Raw genomic sequence first — 18483 nt, forward strand, 5'->3', positions numbered from 1 at the left:
CTCGTGGTCCAACATTATCAAACTTTAAAACGTTTGTGGTTTTAGACTTTCAAACGTTTAACCATTTTGGACGTTCAACCATTTCTTTTGATTCATTGCTTAAACGCTCTTCCTTAATTGTCCGTTTAACATTTGAGTCTATGACTGTTTGTTAAATTGGCCATCGATTTTTGTTTGTACTTGTGGCATTAGGAAGGAAGGTAGAATTGAATTTCAGAAAAAATTGAAGTATTAGAGCTCTTTGATTTCGGGATTTCGATTGCGATTTTGGAGGCCCTTTTTCAACATTCGATATACCAAGTTGTCCAACACGTCGTAGATGTATTTCATCGTCTCTTTCTTGTTGGTGTTGTTGTGGAGACAAGCATACTTAGAATTTTTTTTTTTAAAAAAAAAAAAGAAAAGGAAGGAGAGGAGAAAAATCAACTGGAGAACATGGGCACGAAGAGATTGGAGAAGAAGAGGAATGGAGGTGGAAATAGTAAGTAATAGACATTACAAAGAATAAAGGATAACTATAATAAGCCATGTAATCTATTAAAATAATATAAAATAGAGAAAAATTTCCACCTCATTCAAATTTTTACTACCTCAACTTGCAACGTCAAATTTCCGTTAGTCAACTAACGATCAAATTGACTCAGGAATCATTTAGAACCATTTTCTAAACCTCATGAGTTAAAATATACATTTTCAAACTTTAGGTACATTTTCAAACTTCAAGACCAAATAGACTTGAATCCCAAATGATTTTGCTCTTAATTTTTTAATGGCATATTGTGTAAATCAGTAAATTGAAGGAGGGACAAAAGTGTCAAAAAAGTTCTTAGTTATATATTATAGATATAGATAAGACAAGTGTGTCCATCGATCTAACCATTACAAGCCGATCATTTAAGAATTGTTTGTAATTATAGTTGGGTAAAAAGTTTATTTTACCCTTCCTATAACTACATCTTGCACTTTAAGTACGGTAGATCACAAATTGTTGATCCCAAACTAATTTGTGTACAAAACTAATTTGAGTTGAGTTGGTTAAAATAACCAATCATCCTCCTTTCCAATATTTTTAATGGCTCTACCCATTAGCGACCAAGCCCGATAACAACCAATGTCAACAACTACCACCGACTCACTCTGATGACATACTTTGGCGATCAACTCCGATGACCAGACCATCTCCAATGTCCAACTCTAGTGAGGATGGCAACTAGATTTGGTGACCAACTCCATCGATCTCTCCAACAATTAACTCTAGCTACCAACTCCACCAATCATTTACTCAAAAGAAAGAGAGAGAGAGAGAGAACACATTGAGTATACAGAAAACCAAACAAATTTGTGTACAAAATACTTAAACACATGAGTCTTTTTATTTTAAACCGTTTTTAAAGTTTTTTAAAAATGAAAATGGCTTCTTTCTAAAAACCTTTTTTTTTTTCACTTGGCAACGCAAATAGGCCCTAATTGAATTTTTTTTATGTTAAAATAAAACCAATGGCATGTTAAATAAATCTTTTTATCAGTATTTGTGAAAAATAAGATTTAACATACCCTTACTTGTATAATACAGAAATAAAAAAAAAAAACAAACAAAAAAGCAAAAAACAACGAGCCTAAACTCATACTTTAGAACTCAATGTTAGACAACTTAGCATCTTGACACACAAGACTTCTTGATCCCAAACTAAAATACTCTGTCCCCAAATACAAATTTCTTGAATTCATATTAAAATAGTCTATACCCTAAATATAAACTATTCATCTTCACAAATTATTATAACCCACCGACTATAATAACTATAAACTATCATAACCAACTATACACTCCAAAGAACCGTTAAGTTATTTCTTGAACATGATTTATTTGTATGTCAACTACATATTGATCGAAATTATACTAATAACCTTGAATTTTTACATATAATGGATAGTACAATATTAAATGTATAATTATCTAAATAATTAAATAACAAATATTAACTATTATGCTTTTGGTGAGTAAATTATTATATAATGCCTTATTAGTAATTTAGCTAGTCAAAGTAAGTATAATTCAATGGTAATTGACATGTCCTCCTTTGAAGTTTGAGGTCAAAAAATTCAAATCTTTACTTTAAAGGTTTGAATACTTAACCAAATTCTAAAAACAAAAACATGTGTTTAAAAACTACTTTTTTTAATTTTTGAAATTTGACTTTTTTTTTAAAAAAAAAAAACATCGTAAAAAATATATAATCAAAAAAGAAACTTAGAGGTGCAAGAAGTATTTATTGACTTAATTTTAAAAAATAAATAGTTACTGAACAAGCCTTAAGTAATAGAAGTACTATAAAGTTATAATTGGGACAATTATAGAAATAGAAAACAAATCCTTTCCCATATTGATATCTAATGGATGTTTCTAGAAGTTTCTCAGGTCTGAATATTGACAAAAAAAAAATAAAAGAATAGGCAAAATTTTGAATATTGTGACAGATATGAAAAAAAAAAGAAAAAATAAATGATTTAATGTAGTTTTTGGGTGATTTTACCCCAATTTATCAGCAACACCTTTTTGCATTTTGGCACAGTAATCAAATAGACTTCCATCAAAGCAACGCCTCACAGCTTCCTTTGATAAGAACCCATTCTCGTCTTTGGCAAGAACGTATAAAGCTCCCCACTCCAATTTGCTTGCAAACCTACATTATCATCATATTATTTAATTATACATAATCTTATATTAAACAAAGTTAGATATCATAATATTAATTAACATATCTAAATGTTTCTTTGTTAGTTTTTTCTCAATTTTATTTATTCTTTTGGTTCTCAAATGTTTCAATGTAATATCCCTTGTCTTTTTTAATTCATATTATGAAAAAAAATTTAACTAATGAGTAAGTTGACAAAAAATTAAATAAATGAATTTAAGTTTTTTAAGAAAGAAAGTAACTCTTCTAAATTTCAAAGAAATTAACAAAAAATAAATAAATAAAAAACAATTAAATTACAGGTTTAGTCCTTAATCTCTTATGTTTGTGTCTAATAATATTGAGGAAAATTTCTAACTCTTTTAAATTCTAAAAAAATTGATAAAAAAGATGGTTAGATTAGAAAGTATCTAATAAGTCCTTAAACTTTAAAAATATCCGATTGAGCTCTAAACTTCCAATTCTGGTATAGTTTATAGCTTCCTAATATATTAAAAACAATAAAAAAATAATTTATATAATCAAATCATACGTCTAATAGAACCCTAAAATTTCAATTTAATGTTTAGTAGGTCCATAAAATTTTAAAAATATCAAATAGGCTAAAGATCTACATGACACAAAATTGAGCCTAACTATTAGATACAAAATGAAAAAGTTAATAACCTATTAGACATGAACTAAACTAAACGGATACAAACTTGAAAGTTCATAGGCTTATTAAACCTCTTTGAAATTCAATGACCTAATCGACACAAATCCGTCCTCTAATTTTTCGTCGACTAGAAAGTATATATACCATGACATTCCTTTGTAACTTTGTTAGCTTGTTATCCATCAATTCTAAACTCCAGCTATAAGAAGAGGGGTATAATTGAAAAGTCTTAAAATACAAGGGACTAAATTGAAAGAAAATGAGAGTAAAATTAAGAGAGTAAGAAATGAAGATATAGAGAGAGAGAGAGAGAGAGAGAGAGAGAGAGAGAGAGAGAGAGGAAAGAGAGACCAGCCAAAGAAATCGAAAGTATCACGGTTTGCCTGAGTCATGTGCCAAATTTCTCTCAAAGTAAGCTTGTCAGGATGAGTTCGACCATATTTGCTAAATATATTCTCAAGATGTGCTGGAATGAATCTGCACAAACAACATTCATTTCTTAAGCTTTATGGTCCCCAATTAAAGCAAACAATTAGTTAAGGGTTTTCTTAAATCACCGATGGACCAAAATGTTTAGGGGCTATTTTGGGGCCAATATGAGATGATATATTCTCACATTCTATATCTGTTTGCAGGCCCATTATCTTATCTCATCGATTTTAATTGTTTGTGGGTTTATTTTCGGAACGTGTTTCGTATCTCACCGTCATTTTCCTTCTGTGTATCGTATATCATTTCAGTTCTTGAACATACTCGATCGTTCATATTCAATTAGAACTCTCCAAACATGAACTCTCCAAACATCTAAACTTCCCACATCTTATATCATCCTCAAATAACCCCTTAAGTCAATGGGTGAAGACAAATTTAATTATAATACAAGTAGAAATGAATATTAATTGGGGAGAAAACAATAATACAAGGGCTTGAATACAGAACCTCTCTAGATCATTTGATACCATATTAAATAATCGATTAACCTAAAAACTCAAGTTAGTGTGTGAAGACAAACCTAATTATAATATCTAACAGACTTTCAAGGATTGAGGATACACTATTCACTTCACTTCCTAGGATTTTTTTTTTCTTCTAGAACAATAGGTTAGAGCTGTTCTTGGAAGATTCTCGTAGAAACAGGGATGTGTCTTCTCTATCTCCCCGCTTCTATGGAACTTACCATTTAATTTCTTAGTGATCGGGGGAGATTCTCTTTAGAAAATTTTATGGGGATGAAGTGGTGAATTTCTTCCTATTTATGATTTATGATTTGTTTAATTTTAATTAATTGTACATTTTTAAATATTATTATCTTTTGTTTTTTCACGACCTAAAATTAAATTCGTCTTTTTTTGCTAAAATGTTTGACTTGATTTTATTTTTTAATTAAAAAATATTCCATGGAAGGATTTGAACATCTGACGTCTATCTTAGTCGAGAATATATACTTTATACTAAAATGGAATTATAAATTATGATTGATTGTAAATCTACAATCTTCTTTACTCTTACAAAATCCGTTAATTATTTACAGAAGTTTGAACTTAGAACTTCCTAGTTTGATACAATGTTAAATCATCAATCAACTCAAAAGCTTAAATTGATGGATTATGACGAATTTAATTATATCAAAATCCTAATATTGAATAGGTCGGTATACTTTTTGGTTCCATTTTGATCAATCAACTTTCAAAATAGATTTTGATCTCTTATTTTAACAAATATTGGTTAAAATTTCAATTTGGTCCCTCTACTTTGAGGTTTGTTCAATTTTGGTAGACTTTCAAATTTTTTAAAATTTTTTTTGTTATTTATTAGTATTCACTCTAAATTTTAAAAACATATTCACATATTATGCTTCAGAACATAATATTTAACCGATTTCGATAAAAGATAGGTTTGAGGGACTAAATTTAAGATTAATTAAAAATACATAGACTAACATTAGACATTTGAAAATAGAAACAAATCTCAAATTGTAGGGAAGATAATGGTTTTTAACCCAAAGAAAAAAAAATTGATTATTTACCATATGATATTTTTCACTTAATATGCCTTTAACACAATACATTTGTTAAAACTAAACTCAAAGTAATGACAAAAATTGTTATTTCTGGAAGTCCAAAATCTAAAAAAAAAAATAATAAAAATGGAGAAACCAAAATAAAATAAACTTCAAGTTTCAAAGTAATACATATTAAAGAGTCTACTTAATTTTATAAAGTCCATAGAAAATAGGCATTTTCAGAATCAGCAGAACTAACCTTCCTTCAGTGTCATAGGTCCCTGAATCACTTCCATGCTTTGCTCTGTGGATGTTTTTTAAATGTATTGGGAAGAAAGGTGAAGGTATCCAAGTCTGTAAAGAAAGCCATGGAAACACAAAATTACTTTGGCTAAAAATCATTTCAATTTCGAAATGATTTTAATACAAGTTTAAATATTATTTTAGTTTTTATCCTTTTAATTAGTTTGTGTTGGTCTTTGTGCTTTCGAAAATTTCATTTTAATCCAACACTTTCAACTTTGATTCATTTAGGTCTATCTACTTTCAAAAGATTCATTTTGGGCCTTTTATTTTCAATTTTTGTTCATTTTATTATCTACTTCTAAAAAGTGGCCATTTTGGTCCCTTAAAAAATGAAAATGAATGGACCAAAATTGTCGTATTTTAGAAATATAGAAAAACAAAATGAATATTTTGAAAATTTATAGAGACCAAAATGAACCAAACATTTTAGAAGGTAAGTAAAAATTACAAATATAGTATTTAAACCTTATTATATTATAGTGGGTAGAGATGTTCGAGAGTGATTTCGGAATTGTAATAATCCGTTTTTATTAGGCGTAATCACTCCAAAACATGTTAATGTTATGTGCAAAAATAAGGTGATTGCTTACTGGGAGAGTAGCATAACTCAGTGCTGCATGTATAAAGATCATGAAGAACAAAGATGCAATGGCATTGAATCCCAGTGCTCGAAATCCTGAAAATACACACATATATTATTTGTACAAATTATGTTTTGTGAATCAAGTCTTATGGTTTTTTCATTTTCTTACAAACCCAAATCTTCAAAACCTTTAAAATATAAAAGTATACATCTAGATAACTGGTTAATTATAGAAGTTACCGAAGAAATTATGATAAAATGATATCACTATAAATATTACTTAGTATATGTGAAGATAAATTAAAATTTTACTTTATAATGTATCTATAGATATATAAATGTTACAAATAAATCCAAGGTTTAAATATTTTAGTGTATGAATTTTCATGATTAATTTATTTTGGTCAGGAAAAATGAAGACATGCTTATAAAGGTTGACAAGTTCAATATTTTCCAATAGATTTCAAAAATAAAAAATGATTAGGTTAATTATTACGCCATTTTTTAAAAATTGTTTTATTTTATGAGTGAGTTATTTACGTGGAATTGTTTACCTTTTTCACTTGGAGGATGGTACAAATGTTGCATATGTTATGCATGTTCATGTTTGTACTTTTAAAGCCATTTATTTAGTTATTAATCCTGAGATTAATGTCATAAAACACGATTAAAATATCATTTTGATACCTCTATTTTGAAATTTGTTCAATTATAGTCTATATATTTTCCATTATCTAATTTTAATTAATTTATTTTCAATAGTTCTTCTACCTTAGTCCCTAATTGTTGATTTTTTTTCTTTTCTTTTCTTTTTTTTTTTTGTTATCTATCAACATTTTTACTATAAAATTTAAAACATATTCACATAGGTTGTACTTCTAACACGATATTTTATATGATTATTTAACCAATTTCAATAAAAATTAATTTTGGGAACTAAATTTAAGATTTATTTGAAGTAAAATGACTAAAATTTGACAACTGACAATGTATGGGAAAGTTACTTCTCGGTTTCAAGATTTTGGATTTAATTTTCAAAATATTACATATTTAGTTCAATTTGTTTTAATTTTAGTTCCTAGATTAGGCCTAACCATGTTTAAATATTACATATTTAGTTCAATTTGTTTTAATTTTAGTTCCTAGATTAGGCCTAACCATGTTTTTTGTTTAGTTTTTGAAAATTAAGCCGAACATTAAATTCACCTCTAAATTTTTTTATTTGTTATATATTTTTCATCAATGATTTAAAAAAACTAAAGAAATAGTTTTCAACCAGTTGTTTTTGTTTTTAAATTTAGTTAAAAGAATTTAACTATTGTACTTTAAAAAAATATAAATTATTATAAAAAAAATAGGCTTAATTTTTTTAAAAAAATAAAAAAACTAAATAATTACCCAACTTAGTACACGGATAAAATTGTAGAGGCAAAATTGAAGCCAAACAAAAAAAAAAAAAACAAAATGCGTTACATTTTGAAGACTCGATCCAAATGTAAACTTGACGCAAAATCTGTAATGAAAAACATTTTTTTTTTCTCCTGTATATATATAGAATACCGATCAAAATTTTGTTTTAATAAATTAAAAAAAAAAAACAAAAGTTATTTATTATCAAACAATTCAAAAAATATATAAAAAGAAACCAAAAGCTGAAGCAGAGACATTGGGAAGAGAGCGTACCTCGGTAAGTATCAGATGGGCGAATAATGCCATCGCCATCTTGATCAAAGAATGATACATGTTGTTGAAGCACAGACATTCCATTGTGTTTATGGCCCCAAGTTCCATTTATGTTTTCTGAATCAGGTGCCACCAAAGCTCTCGCCAAATCTGGAAAAATACACCAATATAGTTAATACGATCTTCTCCAGCCAGATTCAACAGAAAAAAGAAGGTACGATTCAATCAAATTCAGCTTCGATTCAAGTATTAATTATCATCCGGTTCTGTATTTGAAATGAATCGATTGAATCTGAACTTAGAAAGTGAAAAATCGTGTTCGATTGCGTTGAAATCTGAAACTCATAGAAGAAATTAAAGTGAAAACGGTTCAATTCAATTATCATCCTGTTCTGCATTTGGAATGAATCGATCGAATCTGAACTTAGAAAGTGAAAAGTCGTGTTTGATTGCGTTGAAATCTAAAAGTAGAAAGTGAAAATGTGTGTATTGCGTTGAACTAGGGCATGGATTTTGGACTCACATGGCTTAGGGAGCTTGGGATCGAGATCGTCTCGAACTTTCCGGTGTGAAGTGATTGGTGACTTCTCGGCCGCCGTTGCCATGGCCTCCGCTGACGCTTCTGTTTCCATTCTTTAACTTGTTTGTTTCTTCTTGTCTTCTGTGATTTTTTATTTTCTTTTGGCGATGAAATCAAATGCGGAGTTAGTGCGCTGTTTTGTTCAGAAAGAGAGAAAGAGAGAGAGAGAGGCCGTTGCTGATCACACGGCCGGAAACGGAGGCGATGGATGAAGCTGCACGTAAATGATACCATTGACCAACGTGAGCTTTTTTTTCCTCCCAATAATATGGATATGATAGATTTTTTTTTTTTAACCTCTTGATAAATTAGCTAGTTTGCGATAGAAAATATGTTTTGAGTTATGACTAAAGTACGTAATGTGAGAGGTTTGAAGCTCTTACGCATGTTAAATTAAAAAAAAAAATTCGTAACATGGGAAATTTATACGAATGACCCAAAAATTGGGCCCAAAATGTCAAATGACCCATTTTTAAAAAATAATGTCAATTGACCATCTGCTGACATCATCGCCATATCAAATTACGTAAATTGACCTTACACCAGTCTCACGAGGTAAATCTCGCTCTCGTCTGATTAAACGCTCTCGCTCTCGCTTGAAATTCCTTGGTTTGATGTGATTGCTCGTCAGTTTACTGTTGATTTAACAAAATGTCACGACAGAAGCCTCAAATCAAATCAATAATACCTAAACACAATACAATGGTGATTTCTTTAAACTTTAAACTTCATTTCAAAGGTGATTACTTTTCTGATTTTTTACGGTGTTTTGTTGAACGGAGATTTTTCGAACGGGGATTTCCAAGACCAGGCTTTCTCAGAAAGGAATAGCTTTTTCAGAAAGGTGAATTATTTTGAATCTGTTTAATTATTTTTTATGTGTTATTTCTAAAAATGTAGTATTACGAAATTTTGTATTGGGAGAGAGTAAGAAAGAGGAAGAGTAAGAGAGAAAGCGAGATTAAGAGAGAGCGAGATTACGAGAGAGAGCGAGATTTAGAGAGAGAGCGAGATTTTGAGTGAGAGCGAGATTTTGAGAGAGAGCAGAGTACACTTTAATTGCTTGTACAGCTTAATGACAAATGTTCTCTTACTTTATAGGATGACAGAAAAGTGTCTATTTATTCGATTTGGAGGTGATTGGGATGAGAATGAAAGTTCGTATATTAAGAGACAGTTGAAAGGAATCATTGTGCCCCCTACATTGAATTATGAAGAACTTAAATCTCGCATTTACAGAGCTACAAAAGTCAGTTCTTCAGAGTTTGATCTTATCCTGAAAGTTAAATATAATCTTGAATTTGAAGCCCCTCCACAATGCATAATGGATGATGATGATGTTTACTTCATTCTTTTGCGAGAAGAGTTTAGTAGACTTCAGATAGCTGTAACGTTGAAGTCTAAACAAGACGAAAGGGTTGGAATGGGGTTTGGAAATGTGAGTTATGATAATACGGCTGTGGACAGACAATACGAGGAATCATATCAGTTTCGTCGGGAAGAGGATGATATTCCATTGTCTACCAACACTGATATTCCATTGTCTACCAACACTGTACCATCAACATTCGATTATATGGATTGTGGTCCTTCAGTGGATGTGGATGTGAATGAGCAACCAACAGAATTGAATGAAATGGATCGTGATCATGGAGATGTGCGTCGTTCTACAACAGCTTCAGTGGTTCCACCATCTGTGTCTTCAAGTCATATGACAGAGTTGATTATGCCTGGCACCTCTTCATCTGGGAAAGAGGACGTTGAAGTTGGTCAACTATTTTTGAGCAAAAAGGACTTGAAAATGAGATTATCTATTCTGTCCATCAACAAAAAATTTGAATTTAAGGTCAGAAAATCAACCAAATCTTTGTTCACTGTCAAATACATTGGGGAGACATATAAATGGAGCCTTCGTGCAGTCAAAATGGAAGGGTCTGATATATTCAAGATCACAAAGTACTGCAGTTCGCACACATGTTCCATAGGAATTTTGAATCACGATCATAGACAAGCAACTGCTACGGTTGTTGGTCAACTCATCAAAGATAAGTTCACGGGCATAGGACGTATTTATAAACCTTGTCATATCGTTGAGGATACGAGGAAAGATTATGGCGTGAACATAAGTTATGATAAAGTGTGGCGTGCAAGGGAAGCCGCGTATGATCTCACTAGAGGTACTCTAGAATACTCATACTCCATACTACATGCTTATAGAGAAGCGCTAAAAATAGAGAATCCGGGTACAATCTTTGAGATTGAACTTAAAAATGAGGTGCATTTCAAGTATATGTTTATGGCATTAGGGCCTTGTATTAGAGGTTTTGCAAGATGTCGGCTTTGTATTATTGTTGATGGGTCACACTTGAAAGGAAAATACAAAGGCACCATGTTGGTTGTGATTTCTATAGATGGGAACAATCAATTATACCCACTAGCATATGCAATAGTGGACAATGAAACCGATCGATCATGAAAATGGTTTATGTCCAACTTGAAATGCAGTATCGGAGAACCCAATAATCTGGTGTTTATGTCTGATCGGATGGTATCTATCGGCAATGCTATTCGTGCATTTTTTCCCACATCATTTCATGGATTGTGCACATGGCAAATAGAACAGAATCTGGTTACAAACTTTAAGGATAGTACGGTTGTAGGGATATTTAAAGATACAGTAAGGACATTTCGCATGATAGAGCTCAGACAAAATGGGACGAACTCCACAGTTTTAGAGACGGTGCTGTCACAAAATATTTAGAAGACATCGGGCTTCAAAGGTGGGCACAGGTTTACCAAATAGAACGAAGATATGATAACATGACATCCAACAGTGCAGAGTGTTTCAATTCCTTAACTAAAGAGTATCAACTAATGCCCATAGTATGCTTGATTGAACACGTTAGAGGAATGCTCCAATCGTGGTTCTACGAACGGAGGAATTACTGGGCATCTCAAACGACATTGCACTCTGACTACTGTGAAACCCGATTGGCAAGTGAAGCCGATAAGGGCAGACGATATCGGGTGGAGCCTATTGATTGTTATCAGATACACGTACGAGATAATTGATTGGACGGTATTGTCAATCTTCACACGAAGGAATGCACGTGTAAGGAATTCGACTCACTTGGTATCCTGTGTTCCCATGCAATTGTTGCTGCCAAGGAAAGAAATATACTCATCCACAGTCTTTGTAGTCGATTTTATACAGTGGACTCTCTAATGACTGCGAATATGGAGCCTATAAATCCACTTGGCTACATATCTGAATGAAAAAGACCTTCTGGATACGTAGAAAAGATTATCCTTCCTCCAAAGTTTGTGCCACAAGTCAGGCGACGGAGAGTGAGAAGAATACTATCTAGAGGAGAATTTCGTAGACAAATGAAATGTGGTCGGTGTGGGAATTATGGGCATAACCGCCAAAATTGTACTAAACCGCTTACAACCGTGCGACATGCTGAAAATGCCAGAGACCGAGACGCAAACACCCCTCATCCAGTTTAGTTATAAATACAATTGATCATTTTTTCATACGTCATACTTGTAACATACTTCATACTTTTTCATACTTGTAACATACTTAATACTTGTAACACTTCATACTTCATACTTTCACCTTGTAAACAAAAAACAATAACAAGCTGGAGTATTTATATAATAGCAATATTCATACTTTCTCAATCTTCATACTCTCTCAGTCTTCACACTTGTAACAAAAATGAATAACTTCATACTCTCTCAATCTTCATACTTGTAACAAAAAACAATAACTTCATACTCTCTCAATCTTCATACTTGTAACAAAAATGAATAACTTCATACTCTCTCAATCTTCATACTTGTAACAAAAATGAATAACTTCATACTCTCTCAATCTTCATACTTATAACAAAAAACAATAATTTCATACTCTCTCAATCTTCATACTTGTAACAAAAATGGATAACAAATACTCTCTTAATCTTCATATTTGTAACAAAAAACAATAACTTCATACTCTCTCAATCATTATACTTATAACAAAAATGGATAACAAATACTCTCTCAATCTCGCTCTCTCTCACAATCTTGCTCTCTCTCAATCTCACTCTCTCTCACAATCTCGCTCTCTTTGAACATCTCGCTCTCTCAATCTCGCTAGTGGGAGCATGCGATGCTCGCCATTTAGTAGAAGGCGCGCGCTAGATGATCGCATAGTTATCAAGCTTCATCGTTTAGTTACTACCTATGCGGAGCGCGTTAAGCGATCGTGTACTTCAGGCTTCATCGTTTAGTAAAGGTACATGATTGTATAGTAAAGAGTTTGGGAGGCTTCATCGCTTAATAACTAAACGATCGTTTGGATTTGTTTAGACGATTGTATAGTAAAGCTAAACGATCATTTAACTCTGGGAGCGCTAGTAAACTAAACGATCGTTTGGATTTGTCTAGATGATCGTATAGTAAAGAGTTTGTTTTATCGTCTAAATGATCATAGGGTGTTTTAAGGTAATTTTACCCGGTTCATCAACTCTCTGAATCTCGCTCTCTCTCACAATCTCGCTCTCTTTGAACATCTCGCTCTCCATGAATCTCGCTCTCTCTCACAATCTTGCTCTCATTGAACATCTCGCTCTCTCAATCTTTGAACTTTGAACCTTGAACCATATAATTTTCTAAGCTCAATTATGCATGTTCTGATAAAATTCTGATATTGAACTTTGAACTTTGAATTTACACAAAAAATACATGTTCAATTATACAATGAAAAGAGCAGTAGCTCCATTATACATAAAAAAATGCATGTTCTGATAAAATTCTGATATTGAACTTTGAACTTTGAACTTTCATAAAAAATATATGTTCAATTATACAATTAATGTTTTTACATACATAAAAAAATGAATGTTTTTACATACATAAAAAAAAATGAATGTTTTTACATACATAAAAAATACAATAAAAAAATACATATTCTATACATATAAAAAATATGGAGTGTTTGCCCATAGTTGACATGCTAATTGCATCCTATATTCACTCATCTTCTCCTGAGTGATTACGGATGGATTAGCACCAGTCACCAGGTGTTCCAGTAGTTTGATTGCGAAGATGCCACAATCAAATGACCCATGTTGTATGTCGACATTCATAGGTCGCGAGATTTTCCAATGGGCTGTGGATAGATCCGGCTTTGATCGATCCACGTCACAGTAGTGAAGTAGGGATGGTACTGTGACCGTCAATGGCTTTAGCCAATTCACCAGCTTTGTCATTGGTGTGTATGACGGAAGTGAATCGAATATGAATATGTGACCTCTGTTAATGTCCATTGCAAGGACCATCTAGTGGTCACTGATATTCATTGCCGTATAAACGAAATCCACATCTACCCATTTGACATCGAATTTACCGATGACGTAGTCCTTATACGTGTCTTCTTCTTCCCATGCTAGGGTAACCTCCAGAAGTGACTTATTCTTTATTCACCCTGCCACGAGCATTAAGGTGACTCTATCAAATAAAATGAGAAGTTAAGTAAAGAAGTAAAGACCAGGAAACTTAACGAAATGAGAAGTAAGAATTAATATGTCAGTAAAAGTACAAATGAATTAATATGTCAGTAAAATTACCGTTACACCAATTGGCAAGATGGTGAACTTGTGCATGCACATGTCAGGTCGGGTATAAAATTTAACATGTCGAGCCAGGTATAAAATTTATCTTTCATAAAATAAAATAAAGTATTTATGATCTGCACGGAAAATTAATATGTCAGTAAAAGTATAAGATAGCCAACATGTAAAGACGTAAAGACTAGGACACTTACATTACACTTGACCAACGAATTCAGGGTAATCAATTCCTTGAAGAATTGCTTGGCGAGTGGTTTAAAGGAGTTCTCTCAAACCTCGTTGTCTGTATTGTCGTCCGAGATCCAGCCCATCATTTCTATCAGGATATTGTGTGGAACATCGTGTGCTACGTTATATGTGACGATTGATCTAGATGTTGACGTAGCTACAACTGGGAGAGGATGTTTAACCACAATTTTCTTCTTTACTTGGGCTGGGGGTGTATATTTATCAACGATTTTCTCTTACGACTAATTCTTCGAGATTCCTACATAAACAGATAATAAAACGTTACTCATTAAGAAATATAAAAATATAAACAAAGATTACTGATAAATAAATTACTCACTAGTGGAACTCCTTCTGTAGTCGTAACAATCCCAGAAGTGTCGGTCTCTAGGATGCCAGACATGTCAGCCTCTGTATGTGGCATAGTGAGTAATCCAGACATGTCGGACTCTGTTTGTAGGACATTGACCTGTATAGGTTCGACGTCAATTGGTGATGTCGTGGCAGTGGTGGTATGAGGCTGTACAGGGGGGGTGGGAGTAGGTGAAGTGATGGTATCGGGCTGTAGAGGGGGGATGGGGATGGGAGTGTCAGAGGCAGTCACAGTCGTATCGGGATCCTGAGATAGGATGGGTGACCTGGTCGTCTCCTCATTTACCGTGGAACCCTTCAATTAGTAAAGTAAAATGGTGAGTTCACTAACACGTAAAAACTAAACACATAAAGACATAAAATGATGCAAACCTTGCACATAGACTGCAACAATGACAGGATAGCCGACAATTGCCCTTTCATGTCAGTCATGTTTTCCTCCATACTGGATACACGACTATCTAAACCCGATACGGCCATTCAACCTCGATAGTGAGTTGTCAATGGACCGCAGGTACGTATAAATAGACTCGTCGGGATTGGCTCCCTCTCTGCGGTGGGTAGCACCAGGACACTTCTCATCCACAGGTCGCTCTCTACCGAAGTCCGCAAGATAGACATCAACTTGGTTCAACTCGTCCTCCTCGCATACGTCCCCCATCATATCATGGAACATATCATCATTAGGTGTGTATGTCCCTCCTTCCACCCTTCCATATTCAGCATCCTCGTGCTCAAAATGCTTAGGTTCTTCCCCTCCCTCCACCCTGACAACCTCATCATTGTCATCTCCACGATGATCATCACCGTCACTTTCACTTTCAAGACTACCCCCCCACTTTTCGACCTATTGCCACTTTCAGAACTATCATCATCCGTACCTAGCTTAAATATAGGTCGTCGTTCCACTGGGGTATCCCGAAACTCCCTTTCAGCATCTGACATGACAGTGCCCTCTTTAACCTTTATCTGCATTAACAACCCAGTAAACTGGTTAGTGTCAATTTAACAACCAGATAAACATATTATGCACAGAGTAAACGTACAGACTCAAATATCTCTCTCTCTCAAGTACTTTGAAGGACACTGAGTGGGAGCATGACCATCGTAATATGCGGGGCAAAGCCATCTTGCTCCTTCGCTCTGCAATGTTCCCAGCTATCGATGATGCTAAGATCTCGTACGTCCATACCTAAATAAAATTTAAAATATATTAAGAACAATAGTAATGTTAGATCAAACAACACGATTATTATGTTAATCAAATTTACCTGGAACGCTTGTGGAAATCCACGTAAGGAGTACTTCACAATGTAGTTTTTATTTGCTTTGACCCTCATCATGTATAGACTGCTCTTATCATTTAATGCAGTCTTTAAGGCATCTAATGTCCTCTCCCAAATAATGGTACCCCAATCAAGACTATTGTAGTACTCTAAGTTTTGAACGTTCTTGAAACGTTTGAGGTCGATTGCATTTTTCTGTTTGTTTTTCCTCATCATTGCGACCTCAGTATAGTAAATTAGTCTGATCTTTATAACATCATCATCATTTTCAAACTCTAAGTCCTTGTATTTTTCTTCAAATTGACGAAGGTGTAAAGTGTCCTTCGTCACTCGATTACCAAAATACTTGATAGTAAGTTCATATGAGGATTGCTAGTTCCGATCAACTCGTGTTGGGGATTACCACAAACCAGTCATCAACAAAAAGTCATCCTTTGAAAAAGTGACAATCTTCCTACAGACAGTGAATGACATTGTGTCTGATCTTGTCCTTTTCACTTCTTTAAGGAACATGTGATGGACAATTGGGCTACTAAACCCCATGTAAACGTCTACAAATCGCCCAAAAACTGTTCTCTTGAACATGTGCAACTGCGTTGGCGTGAGCTTCTCTTTCACAATCTTGTTTGCATTAGCAATGTGGGCCAAGCTGGTTACTTGACCAGGAAATCGGTCGGCTTCGGCTATTCTGAAACGTGTAGTCATCTTAAATCACTCCTGCATTAAATAAAAATTCAATCAGTAAACTCCTTAAGGAAAAGAAAATGTAAAACAACATTCTGTTTAAATCTCGCTGGATTCGCTCTCACTAGACTTGCTCTCACTAGTGTCGCTCTCTCCGGTATCGCTCTCTCAAGTATCGCTCTCTTCGGTATCGCTCTCTCTGGTGTCACTCTCACATTCTCTCTTTTTACTCGTCTTCAACCATATAACACATCGAAAACCAGAAAAACAAACAAAAAAACTATAGGTTCACTTATCTCGCTCACATTTGTTCTCTCCGGTGTCGCTCTACCGATTTCACTCTCACTTATCTCGCTCGCAAACTCTTTCTACTCGTCTTCAACCACATAACACATCAAAAACCAAAAAAACAAACAAAATAAACCATATCAGTGTATTTCTAAACCCAGAATGACCCATAAAATCCCATTACCGATCAGTGTAAGACATTTTCAGGCACATATTGAAAGATTTACCGATCAGATTCGATTTGTCGGCGGTAGTAGAATCATTTGCAAGCCGAAAATAGTTTTTCATTTATGAGCGATACAAAGCTGTTAGCCTTGGAAAATTTGAATGAAGAATAGTAAAAGTTTTGGTGGGTTCTCAGTAAAAAGGTAAAAAGACGAAGAAGTAAAGGTAATTTACGTAATTTGGTATGGCGATGATGTCAGTAGAGAGTCAATTGACATTATTTTTTAAAAATGGGTCATTTGACATTTTGGGCCCAGTTTTTGGGTCATCCATACAAATTTCCCTCGTAACATATAGAAAACTAGTTAGATGGATGCTAGACAAAGATACTTATCTTTGTCCATTCTATCTAAGTGTTCAATTATAGTTTGTCACGAGTCAAATTTTCTTATTTTTTAAAAAATATTTTTTAATTCCTTTTTTTATTTGAGTAAAGTGAGATAATATGTGTATATTAAGAAGATACATCCAAATATTCCTATAAAAAGATTAGAAATCAATCAAAACTAAATCTAAGCACGAAACCCTAGGTGATGCCTGTTGACGGTAGAATGGGTGTGCTCGTTGTGGATTTTCTCTTGCGTTGGTTTATCATTGGCTTGTTGTTGGTTACTCTTTACATGGTTGATCATCATGGGTTATTTTTCTTTTTCTTATTGTGAGTTACTTTTTGTAATGGCTTGTTGTGAGGAAAATTGAAATAATATTGTTGTTTTAAAAACACTTTATAAAAATATTGTTGTTACCAACTATTTATAAAAATATGGTTTTTTTTAATGTGTTGAGTCTTCAAAATTCGACCAACCTATGTCAAATTTTGAAATCCGACCTACATGTTTTTTTTTTTAATTTTCCATTAATTCAACATTTTATTATTTTATTATACTCTAATTCGTTATTATTTGGTATATTCAACATTTTATTATTTTATTTAACTTAACTCTAAAAAGAACAAATTAAAAAAATATTATCTCATAAAAATAAAAAAGTGTAAATTAAAATATCTCATTTATATAAAAATAATTACAAAAATCAATGTGTCCCACAAGGCGAGCGCTGTCGATTTCGAGCTGGTTGTTGTCGTCGACTTTGAACTTGAGGTTGCTCTGGTTCTTCCTGATGTTGCTCTGGTACCTTTGCGGCGCTTCATAATATAAATATTCATTATGCTCTCCATGACCCCGACCATGTCCATGCATGTATGAAGACGAAGGACCAGCCTTTGAGTCATAATGTCCTGAACCAAATGTTGACATCATCATCATCGGATTAAC

At 33.1% G+C, this 18483-nt stretch overlaps 1 protein-coding gene across 1 annotated transcript; it reads right to left on the reverse strand.

Annotated features, from left to right (window-relative positions):
• Positions 1 to 2357: 2357 nt before the first annotated feature.
• Positions 2358 to 9123, reverse strand: LOC120080263 (peroxygenase-like). Its single transcript, XM_039034879.2, has 6 exons — positions 8449 to 9123; positions 7926 to 8075; positions 6250 to 6335; positions 5613 to 5707; positions 3703 to 3828; positions 2358 to 2684 (listed from the first exon to the last, which is right to left on the reverse strand). The coding sequence occupies exons 1-6, from the start codon at positions 8555 to 8557 to the stop codon at positions 2531 to 2533; spliced, it is 720 nt and encodes a 239-aa protein (XP_038890807.1). The 5' UTR covers positions 8558 to 9123; the 3' UTR covers positions 2358 to 2530.
• Positions 9124 to 18483: the final 9360 nt, after the last annotated feature.

This window comes from Benincasa hispida, chromosome 6 (genome assembly GCF_027475165.1).
Source record: "Benincasa hispida cultivar pf3 chromosome 6, pf3_genome.v1.1, whole genome shotgun sequence".
In the NCBI taxonomy this organism is placed as follows: domain Eukaryota; kingdom Viridiplantae; phylum Streptophyta; class Magnoliopsida; order Cucurbitales; family Cucurbitaceae; genus Benincasa; species Benincasa hispida.

What these genes read in the sequence shown, in the direction of transcription:
- LOC120080263 (XM_039034879.2), bottom strand. Translation starts at nt 8,557, where the DNA reads ATGGAAACAGAAGCGTCAGCGGAGGCCATGGCAACGGCGGCCGAGAAG. An exon ending in TCCCAAGCTCCCTAAGCCAT is followed by an intron (nt 8,076 to 8,448) that starts GTGAGTCCAAAA and finishes GTATTTTTCCAG; the next exon opens with ATTTGGCGAGAGCTTTGGTG. An exon ending in ACTTTCGATTTCTTTGGCTG is followed by an intron (nt 2,685 to 3,702) that starts GTCTCTCTTTCC and finishes ATGATAATGTAG; the next exon opens with GTTTGCAAGCAAATTGGAGT.